The sequence below is a fragment of the Arachis stenosperma genome, chromosome 2 (genome assembly GCF_014773155.1).
Source record: "Arachis stenosperma cultivar V10309 chromosome 2, arast.V10309.gnm1.PFL2, whole genome shotgun sequence".
In the NCBI taxonomy this organism is placed as follows: Eukaryota; Viridiplantae; Streptophyta; class Magnoliopsida; order Fabales; family Fabaceae; genus Arachis; species Arachis stenosperma.
In genome coordinates this window covers 115,077,039-115,089,191 of record NC_080378.1, presented here as the reverse complement: position 1 = coordinate 115,089,191, position 12,153 = coordinate 115,077,039, and the positions used below count along the sequence as shown (strand labels likewise).

General features: G+C 31.2%; 2 protein-coding genes across 2 annotated transcripts; one reads left to right on the top strand and one right to left on the bottom strand.

The window, feature by feature from the left end:
- The first annotated feature begins 1,226 nt into the window (after positions 1-1,226).
- On the top strand, positions 1,227-1,676 carry LOC130963514 (antifungal protein ginkbilobin-like protein). Its single transcript, XM_057889620.1, has one exon. The coding sequence runs from the start codon at positions 1,227-1,229 to the stop codon at positions 1,674-1,676; it is 450 nt and encodes a 149-aa protein (XP_057745603.1).
- A 598-nt stretch (positions 1,677-2,274) lies between these two features.
- LOC130961790 (F-box protein At2g27310-like) lies at positions 2,275-5,889 on the bottom strand. Its single transcript, XM_057887799.1, has 2 exons — positions 5,609-5,889; positions 2,275-3,440 (listed from the first exon to the last, which is right to left on the bottom strand). The coding sequence occupies exon 2, from the start codon at positions 3,422-3,424 to the stop codon at positions 2,300-2,302; it is 1,125 nt and encodes a 374-aa protein (XP_057743782.1). The 5' UTR covers positions 3,425-3,440; positions 5,609-5,889; the 3' UTR covers positions 2,275-2,299.
- Between the last annotated feature and the right edge of the window lie 6,264 nt (positions 5,890-12,153).

Genomic DNA, 12,153 nt, shown 5'->3' with positions numbered 1-12,153 from the left:
TAAACTACTGTCCTTAAATCTAAATATATATGAATTTAGTTGTTACTTGTTATATCCCTAAAGTACGATCGTTGAGTTATATATAATTCCTTCAAATTATTTAGAGCTTTAATTTGTTATTGCTTTAAGGATATAAAAATAGAAGATATTAAAAAAAAAGGAATTCTAGAAAGATGTAATGATAAAAATTTTAGAGTGCGTTTAATTTGTGTTTTTATTTTTAATATTTTTTGTGTTTAGAATTTTATGAAAAAAATAAAAATATTAAAATTTTATTTTTGTTTTTAGATTTTACTCTTATTTTAATTTTTTTTACAAAAAATTAAAAATAAAAACTACTAAAAATAAAAAAACAGAAAATAAAAATACAAGTCAAAGGCACTCATATAAATTTTGGTAGAAACTCAGATACAGTCAACTTCACGTGAAGTTGATAATTGAGAGTTGTGAAATAAAAATTTAGTCAAATTATTCAAATTATTTAACAACTCTCAACTATCAACTTTACATAAAGTTAACTGCACTTGAGTTTTCATTGTAAATTGTTTATTCCGAAACAACTTTAGTATTCGTTACAACTAACTTTTGTACGTTTAAAATAAAGTGATACAAGCAAGTGACATATCTTAAATAGATTTGAAGTGGATTTTTATCTGATTTTTATTGGGTAGAAAGGAAATGCTACTCAGGAAAATTGAAAAATTATGAATTATTATCATTCATTTATAAAATTACCTTAAACAATGATATATGGATAAATTATTAACTGAAATATTTTCTTGTGTGTATAGATGAATGGACATTATGCAAAATTAAACTAATAATTTTCTTTAGGCGTATAGCATATGTCTTTTGTATGCATCCGGAAATTAAGGCCGGCCTTCATATATTTAAATAAAAGTTAATGGAAGAATCCACTATTAATTAAGCTAACAAAATCAAATTGGGTTGGTGGAATGATCAATTAACTCGTCCACTTAAATAAGTGTTGGGAATTCGAATTTCTATTTGTGTATGCAGCAACTCGTTAGCTAACGACACCCTTAAATAGAACCTAAATTCGCAACAGCCTGTCAAACTAAAAAATATCGTGAACAACAAAAAAAATTAAGCTAAAAAAAAAGCTAGGGGCTATTAAATATCCAATATAGATAAATAATAAGACTCACAGAACCTATACACACACAACCGCAACAAAAAAAAAGTCATCAAAGATCATAGCAAAAATGATCAATAATGCTTCAAACTTTGCAGCATCAATAACAATTAGTTTGATATTGTGCTTAATATTATTATGGAGTAGCAGTGTTTGTGACTGTGTTCCAAACACAAACATCACCACTATTCTCTGCAACTCTGGTGTATACACTTCTGGGGACCCTTTTGCAATTAGTTTATCCTATGTTCTTGAAGAATTAGAGGAAGTAACACCAACACAAAAAAACTATGATTACTACAATATTTCACCTTATCCTAATGCATTTGCATATGGACATGCTGCTTGCAACAACAACAACAACTTGAAGAAGAAGAAGAATCTAACATCCTCTGATTGCAAAGCATGTCTTGGTGTTGCAAAAACTACTATGTTGAGTTCATGTGAGAAAAGAATAGGGGCTCGTTCTGTTCTTCATGATTGTACAATTAGGTATGAACAATACCCATTTGATGATTAATTGATTGTGCAAGTGTTAGAACTTTGATTTGGTTTACAACTTTTCCTACAACTATAGAAGAAGCTAAGGCTTTTTTTTTTGTAAGGATAAGGAGGTTGTGTAATGTGTACCACAAATAATAATAAATTAAATGATTACTTTGTTGACCATATGAAGTCAAATTATTATTTTGCCCTCTTCATTTCTTGAGTGACTTGAGTCTCATTCTGATTTCTATTTGTTTATCTAGTTTGGGCTTAATGGCTTAACAATCTTTATATATTTTTTTCAAGTTTGAATGTACACAGTCTCACATTATGAACTCATATCTTAAAAAATTGTGGGTAACTTTCTTACTAAATGTGACAACTCTGATGACTAATTAATAGAACTTCTCCCAACGGTGAGTTGATCACATTTCACATGGTATATAAAATGATCAGTCCAAAATATTTTTAAATGTGGATTGAATTATGGATAAGAAAAAATTTGTCCATTTGATTTATAAAATTGTGAATATCATATATACCTTACCACAAAAAAAAAAAACAGAGCATATGCTAAAATTGATCATCTTGATGAGCAATATTATTAGCTCATTATAGTATAAATGGAAGAGTGGCAAAATAATAATAATAATAATTTCACAAAACACAGTACCAAAATGTCATAAAAGCAGCAATGCCACTTAGAATACAAAGCCTATCCAACCTACTCTCATTCCTCATCTTCTCTTCCTTCAACTCACTCTGCACTTTTGAGTACAAATGACAAGACTCAAGAACTTCACTATAATTCTTGCTCCTTCTACAGCTAAGTGCTTCCTTCAGAATAAGCAAACTGTTCCTTCCATTAACATGAGCACCTTCCATGTCTTCCAATTGCATGCTTAACTCGGTTAGCTTAACTTTTGTTCCAACACCATCTTCTTCGGTGTTAACCACTCTAAACTTCATTATAAGGATGCATTCTACTACTTGTGAAGGAAGAATGTCTGTTGCAGGGAGAACGGAGCCAAATCTGATCACGAAATCATTATCTGTCGGCCAATGCCTTTGGCCGCCAAGAGGTCTCCAGCTAGCAAGATTGGCAGCTTGCTTCATTTTACGGTTCACCATGATCCAACTTAATTGGAGACCGTCGAAAAGCTCTTGCCAAAGTTTCCCATCTTTCCTTTCTCGTTCCATTGATGTAATCGGTGGCAAACCATCGGATACCGAGAGGGTAACCACACCATCATTGTTATCGTCGTCTCTATATGTGAGGAGATCAATCCTAAAGGGGCAGTTGTAGAACCAACCATCATATCCATTAGCATTTGGAACTCCAACACCCCATTGAACTTTCGAGCAGATTGCCTTATCCTTAAATCTGATATCGACTATAGAGACGAAATCCGATGGAGAGAGGCTTTCGAACTCATTCATATCACCATAGTATTCTGCCTCGGTCCAATCATCCGGGTACTCAAGAAAGTTCTTCTCTTGATAATCCGCGACTTCCTTGTTTACTATAAGTGGGAAACAATCCGCATAAAACTTTCTGAATCCCCCCATGGATGATATTAAGCTTTTGATATCTTCCCTGTTGGTTGCAGGCCACACAGATGAACACACATTTTCCCACAAACTTTCTTCTTTTGAAATGGAACAAAACGCTGCACAGGTACATGCTGCACTAGCCAGGGTTGGGCCATCAAGACGTCGTAATATGTCGTAGAAGAGATCACTATTCAACGAAGGGATGCTATCAACCGGCACGACTGACATTGCTATAATCCGCAGCCTGTCAAAGGAACACAATCAAATTGCATAATAATAATAATAATAGAAAAATGAAGGAACCTGCATTCTCTTGAATAATAAAAAAAAATTAACTAAAAATTTATTAGTTGATAATCAGGCATATAAAGGTAGGACTATCAGGACTTAGTTTATCTGATAAAAAACAAGCATACAACTATCTCAAATTCTCAATCCAGATTTTGACAATGACTTCAGGAATGTATATGCCTGTAAAATTATGCTTACTTTACTATATATGTGTTTCAGAACTGCACTAAAATCAGCTCCAAAAAATTTAAGCGAAAATTTTTAGAACTATAGTCTATAGTTCTCCCCATCTTGTAATTATACCTAGTAATCATAAGACCTCAACATCATAGCATTATAATAGCATGAACATAGCTTAATACTGTCATTGGAACTTAAGAGTTTGAAATAGAAACATCAATCAGACCAAGAGATTTACACCATTTTCCAAGCATTTCTAACACATGCCATGGCCAAATTATGAAAGAAAGTTTCCTAAAACATGCATATATACCTATACAACACAGGGGAGATCAAGTGAATATCCGCAAATCCAAAGTTAACATCTTAGAACTTAGAATATCAAAATAACTTCTTCAGAGATACTCCAAATCTAATCTTATGTTCCTATAAACTTAGGTTTCTCAACATATAGAAAATTTATGAGAAAAAAAAAATCAGGAAGTAGTGCTCATCTCATATATGTAATTTCCACTCACTCCCTAAAGTATATATTACAATTCACAGCCAAGACAAATGAGTTCTTTCTAAAGATTGGGATGGCAAAAGGGGTAATGTAAATTCTAAATTGTGTTTGATAAGTGTCTTAGGACAAAATATTCAGAAACATTGAGACAATAGAGACAGAGACAGGACGGAAAAAGAAAAGGTCCCTGTCCCTATCTCTACTATCCCCGGTTTGAGTTGACAGAAATTTGACAAATTTTGTCCGGAAACATTTTGCCTACTTTTGTATCTATATCCTTCTCCAAACATGTGTTGTGTCTCGGTATTATTGTCTCATGACGATTACCAAACAGGCCTTTGGGAAAAGCAGCACATGGCCTATAGGCTATAGCATCCCAAGAAACCAAAATAGGGGTATTGCCAATCCCAAATAACAATATTATTCAAAAAGGGGTCTTCACTGTGAATCAAATGAATGGAAACCAGCAGTAACAGATACTGTAATTACAAAAAATCTGCATGGGAAACTTGCAACATGTTTACTATTACCGAGTAACAAAGACATGAAGCTCTATCAGAACTTGTTCTTATGCATCTAAGGAATAAGCTAAGTAATACAGTTAAGATAGGAAGTGTGTTTTCACTACAAACTAAATTGGTAACAATATTTGGTATCACATACACCAGGGTTTAAGATGAAACAGAAAATTATTGCATAGAATGAGTGATTATAATAACTAATTTAGGCGCTCAATGCACGATGTTCCTAACCATGACTGTACTAGCAAGTAGCAAGAACATATGAACTTATGAAGCATAGTAGACAAACTAGGAAAGTTCCATAACAATCATCTATGATCTATCGATTTAGATATCCTATTAACGTTCCAAGAATCCTAGGGCCTACTTGAAGCAAAATTCGGCGCTTAAAATGATCTAGGTTTCTTTAAGTGTGAAACATGTAAAAAATGAAATGAATTTCAAGCGTTAAATAGTAAATTCTTATTGGAGCAAAAATTCAGTAGTATTGATTTTCATTCCTGGAATTCCCAATTTCATCTAACAAACTCTAACTCAAAAATTCCAATAGTATTGTACTATTGTTCAGAGAAGCCAATCAAAAAAAGCATCAAAACTACTAATGAAATGTGTGGGTCACAAACACAGCTCACAACTCAACATACATTAGTTCATAAAATAGAATCTTCATAAACATTTTGCAACCCTTTACTACGATTATTACAGAAGAAAGTTAAACCCTTTCACAGAAACAACCATAAATCAATGAACAAATTGCCACTAATCCAAAATAAAACCGAAAATAGAAACAAAAAGGAATAAATATAAAGGAACAAACTTGAGAAATGCAACTAAAAAATGAGACAGTGAACAAAAACAATGCCAAATTCAGCACAATCAAGAGCACAAGAGAAAGAGAAAGAAGTGTTTACTTACCTAAATATCAAAACATGCTGTGAATCAAACAGAAACAGGGGAAACAGAGCAGGAAGAATAGGAGGAGGAGGAGGTGAATTGAATTGGAAAAATCAAATTTTGAAGGGAACCCAGATGGGAAAAGAGGGGATTTGAGCTAAGTTGACGAGTAGTTTGAAGGATCGGTTGAAGGGTCACAATCGATTTTGAAGGTAGAATGCTGTGAGTTCACGTTCTTGTTCTAAACCCTTCTTTTCTTTCCACATGAGATTGTTTTTCTGAGGTCAACGATTTACAGTGAATGCCGTGCAAACTATGCTTTCCATTTATTGTGACAACATTTTTTTTCATTTATTTATTTACTTATTTTTTATGGGTACTAGAAGAAAAGCAGACAACAATTTTATTTGATTGTCAATATATTTATTTATTTTCTATCTTTTTTGTTATAAAACCATTTTAATAAAAAATTCTTCCTATATTTTTATGAACAAAATGTCTAAACACCTAAATTCAATTAAAGACAAATTAAAAGAGAGATTATTTTATACTCGAAGTAAAATTTTGTGCTTTATGTTATAAATTTATAATTGTATCCATTTACTTCAAGAAATTTTAATAAAAAACAAAAATAAAAAATATGAAGAGTGGACAAATATGATGGAAAAAGAAATTAATTTACATTATAAAATTTTATATAGGTTTACTTTAGTTTTTCTTCTTTTTTTTAAATATTTTTCAGCCTAATCTTTTATGATTTTTTTAATATCATGTATGAAATAATTACGATGGTTTTAAACCGTCACAAATTTTAAAAAGAAAATGAAGGTAATAAACTGCCGCAACTTTACCTTTTAAACTCAAATCCAAAAAATAACGATATTGCAAATCGCTCAAATTAATTGACCATTTTATAATGGTTATTCTAATTATTACTAAAAAACTAATTAAATTATGAAACAACAATTTCAGTGACGGATCTAAAAAATTTTATCAGTGGGAGCAAAAAATATATATAATATAATAATAATTTTTATAATTATACTATAGTAGTATTAATGTGTTGTTTTGGTTTTATAAGTGTTTCACATTTTCTCCAAACTTGATTATAAGCACTATCATGAATCCCAAGATGAGTTTGTAATCTCTCCTTTTTTTTTCCAATTTAAAAAGTCATTGGTTACAAAAGCATTGCCACCTTCAGTCTCAGGTTTCATAAGATAACAACAAAGACAAAAAATAGCATCTTTTGATATACTATACTCTAACCGATTGCCATAATCATCAAACCAATCAGGATTAAATCTTCGAAAAGAAGAACCACAAGCAGTTTGAGAAAAATCACGAGTCCTTGGTTGACAAGGACCTTTTTGCAAATATGCACATCTAACTTTGTCTCTGTCATTCGAATGATAACATGAAATCTTTGGTCGTTGTCCTGGATCTACTATGAGACTTTCTACTTCGAATTCTAAAAACTCCTCTTATTAGAAGAGGTCGATGAATTATTTTGGGATCCAATCTCCAATGATAAAGTTCTTTTGAAATATTTCTCCATTACTAATAAAATAAAATTATAAACCTAAATTAATTAATTAATAAAATTAATTCACAATTTTACACAAATTTACAAAAACATCTCAATATACAAAAATAATTAACAAATAAATAAATAAAATTAAAGTATCAATTACATCATTACAACAAATTTAATCACAAATTCACAGTTCCTAAACCAACTATATCAAATTATCAATTATCAAACCATGAAGCAAATGAGCAAAAACCTGAATGAAGCAAGACACAAACCATTCCTTATTTCCTTTATTCTGAATCTCCACGACCCCACCCCAAAATCTTATTTATTTATAATATACATATGCTATAAATCTATAATTATTTGGTTACAGCCTACAGGTAAACTTAAAATTATTTGGTATTTACCACTCTTAAAAGTTGAAAGGTTGATTTGGGTCTTCAAATCCTAATTATATACCAAGAGCAAGAGGCAAAGTTCAAGACTAAACTCCAAGACCAGAAGAACGACCCAGTAGCGGTGCGACGCTAGCAGCAATAGAGAAGAGGATCGTACCCTAAGAAAGAAGAACCAGAAGTCCAAAAGAGATTGATGTTTGCTGAAGAAGAAGGTAGAACCGCAGAAGCAGAACTAGATGCCGAACTGCCGAGTGCCGAAGGCGGAAGGAAAGAATGCAGAAGAAGAACAGCGGCAGAACCACACAAATCACAAGCAGTCAAGTAGTGACGCAAAAGAAGGCAGAACTTGAAAACTACCAGATACGGTGCAGCGGCGATGCAAGGAGAAACCGACGGTCGATGGACTGGCGGAGACGCAGAGTGGCGGGCTGGCGACAGTAACTCTAGAGCCTGGAGGCTGGAGGCTTGGAGCAATTAGAAATTTCAGATTTGAAGAGAAAGGGGAAAGAAGCAGCATCAGGGATTTGAAACTTTGGACTAGTGGGGGCAAAATTAATTATATAGTGGGGGCAATTATGGTATTTCACTCAGAATTACTACTTATTTTTTCAAATCTCACTGGGGCAGTTGCCCCCACTAGCTTATAAATAAATCCGTCCCTGAACAATTTATTAAGTAGCAGTCAAAATCAACAATATGGATAAATTTAACTAATTTAAAGGATAATTCTAAATTTTCACTATATGGATAAATTTAAAGAATTTATACGAATTATAATCCTCCTTAAAACTTGAGCTTTAATGTATACATACATAAATTTAACTAATTAATATTGTTTCATTCAGTTAAAATGGTTAAAATGCTAATTTTTTGGTGAAGAGCAAACATCAAAACAACTGGGCGTGCTTTGTGCAAACTTTTAGTTTCTTTTGGCTTTTATTTTTGAGCAATGCTAGGGGGCCAGCAATTTTTGTGATTGTTAGCCATCAACTAGCCATCAATGATGATTTGATGGTGTGAGATTGGTATGAAATTTCATCCAATGGCTCACCTTCCTCTGCTGGTTACATGCTGGTCAAAATTCAATAAAATTGCTGGCCTTCTAGACTTTTCCTTTATTTTTTTCTTTTTTATTAAATCAAGCTCTTTATTTAAATATCTTAGTACTTTTAAGTGATTTTATTAAAAACAATTACATGCATACTCAATTTTAAGGGTTATATACTTTTTTTCGTCTTTTAGATTTGGGATAAAAATTGAAATTATTTCTAAATTTTTTTTGTATTTAAAATAATTTCTAACGTTAAATTTTGTTTTAAAATTATCTTTTTTTATTTTTAAACAAAAATACCCTTTTATCATCATCTCTTTTCTTTATTATTCACTCAAACTGTTCTCACTATTACCATAATCTTCTACCATGTACCCACTGACACACTTCTCATTTCACCATTACCACTACACATCTACATTGTCATAACTCTAATTTCTTAAATTCACACCCAATACACATACATACACGAAGGAAGAAAGAAAAACAGAAAAAAGAAAAAAAACTCATAAAAAGAAATGAGAGAAAGAAAAAAGAGAATAGGGAAGCAACAATGGAGAGAGATGGTGTTGCTGTCGTCCGTTGCCATCGCGGTTGAAGGAAAGAAAAAAACGTGAGTTCGGCTGAGAGAGAAGTAGAGATAGAAAAAGAGAGGGTGAGAAATAGAGACTGTGAAAAAGGAAGAGAAGGAAAAAACAACGACGCGGAAAGTCATTGTTGCCGTCGTCGTAGTAGTTGTGGTTGAGGAGAGAAATAGGCCACAGAGAGAGAGGAGGAAGAGCAGAGCCCTCATCATTAGAAACTCAACAACAGTGATGGAGCTTGATGCCGACAGAAGCTGCTACCATCTCAGTTACGACTAGAAGTGGCAAACGGGGAAGCCTATCCCATCCCGCCCCTCTCCGTCTAATGAGGCGGTCCTAAATTTCTCCCCCGCCCCGTCTAACGGCAGGCTGGCGAGCCAATCCCGCTAAAATCTCTCTTTTTTAAAAAAATTATTAAATATTAAATAATATATATAATTTCACAACCATTTCAATAAATTTATAATTTCTAAAGACAAAAAAATTATAATTTTTAAATTCATAAATATTAAAGTCTTTATAACTATAAATATGTAACAAACATAATAATCATAAATAAGTTTTTTTGAAATAAAATAATAAAACTAATATTGTCCAAAACATATAATTAAACATCTTTAAGTTTATAATCAATCAAACATAAAACATAATCCAAAATATAACTTAAAACATATTCAATTATCATCTTCATCATCTTGTAGATCAATAACATCATAAACATTTGTAAAAAAGAAAATCGACCCTAACCAACAAAACGTCTGGCCCGTCGGGAAAGCTTATCCTGCCCTGCTAAAGCCTGCAAAATCCCACAGATTAGACAATACGAGTTAGGCGGACTTTTTAAGTTTGACGATTTCAAATATTTAACTCAGCTCACCTTTTTTGTTGGGTTACTCGGATCGACATAGTAGATCTCGATCCGTTTGCCACCTCTAATTACAACACGACAGCAGCAGCTGCACTCTTTTACATTATCAATTCTCTTTCACGATGTGACAATAATAAACACACTCTTGACTCTGTTTTGCTATCACCTTTCTTTGTCTTCCTTTCCTTTCCTGCACTCTTCCCGGCTATCATCTTTCTCTTCTTTATTTTTATTCTTTTTTTGTTTCTCTCTTTTTTTTTCTGTGTTTTTTTTTTTAATTGTCTGCTCCTTTTCTTTTATTTCTGCTTTAGGTGGAAAAGATTATGGTTGAGGGTAGTGAGTGGGTTAGCAAAATAGAAAAGTGGTATTTATATTATTTAAATAATTATTATGTTCGAAAGAATGATTTTAATATTAAATTTAATGTTAAAGATTACTTTAAAAAAAATTAAAGGGGATTTTAATTTTCACCCTAAATATTAAAGATAAAAAAAACTTAATACCTAAAGTTTTAATTAATAACATGTAAGTTAAGTTTAGGTAAACTAAACTAAAAAATTAATCGGGACGGCTGTTATAAGAATTATCGTCAAAGCAATCTACATCATTATTCACCATACACAAGTTAAACATTTCCACGTACAAAATATCCACATCAAAACCTTTTAATTTTAATAGAAAATGAATGTCGAGTAGAGTAAACAAACAATCTAATATGCAACTACTACCATATTTAGATAGATGTATATTCACCAAATTTAATAGAATGAGAAAGACACTCTGATAGAACTATATATGAATTATATTTAGTGGGGTATGTGTAATTAATTTATGTCCTTGTTATTATAATTACTGTACTTTTATTGGTTCTCCTAACTGAAAATTAAAATTTCATTACATATATATGATTAAGAGTTTTAAATGGTAGATTTTCAACCTACTGATCATACCCATTCTTCGTTTTTTTTTTTTTTTTTGTAGAAAACTTGATAAAAGTTTTATTTTCCTTTTTTAGTTTTCTTTTCCAGATTTTAAACTTCGAAAGGAAAAATACTAATACTAATCTTCAACATAGGTAAATCTAGTTGAACAAGTTTTGAACTACTTTATTTAATAAATAAGAATCATAATTAGTGGTCTAAGCCTAAGGTCCATTAGGTTCCATGGGTTAACTAAACATATGTTTTGTTCTAATTTGTGTACAAAATTTTGTTTTATTAGCATTATTATTATCTATGAAATTAATAAATTATATATAATCATATACTAAGGATTATGCATTTCAACTTCAAAGTATGTAACAACAATTGTTGAGGATGAATTAACATCTAACAAACAATACAGAAAGGTTGTAGGTCCCAAATATGGATCAATCTAGATTCCTAGTTCTTAGTTGTTACATATTTTAATACTAGTATTAAAAAAATTGTCTTATTCTCTTATCACCAAAAAGAATAATAAATTCCATTCCTAAAAAAACCAAACCAACAAAAATAATGAGAGTATATTATTAGTGGTGTATGTGGTAGTAGTATGCGAAAGTGTATGATGATGAGTAGTACACTAATCCAAAATCATGTGGGAAGAGTGACATAAATGAGAAGCGAAGTAGCCAATTGAATAATATTTATGAGCAAACGCTAGCTCTTGAGCTGTCAATGGCCGTACCTGTGATAATATTTGTGGACAGCCAAACCCCTCATCATTGCATGTTTTTTTAACATATTTTTTTAGTATGATAGATTAAATATTAATTTTTAAATTTTGTGGATCAAAATTTGATTGTTAGTCAATAAATTAATTTATGTATAAAATAAAATTTAAATTCCAATTTTTAATTAAATAAATAAGTAAACTAATCACTACTAATCACTTAACCAATCAGTACAGTTTGTTTTAATAATCATAACGTTGCTTGTATGAGTATAGACAGATATTTAGATTAAATAGATGCTTAGTTTTAAAAATTAATCTTTTTTTTCTCTTTTTGTTTAGTTCTCAAGTAAGGTTGTGAAAATTAGACCGGTTATTAAACTAATCAAGTGACTGATTTAGTAATTTAATGGTCTAATCGAGATTGAATTACAGTTGAACCAGTATAATTAAATATATATTAAAATTAATTAAA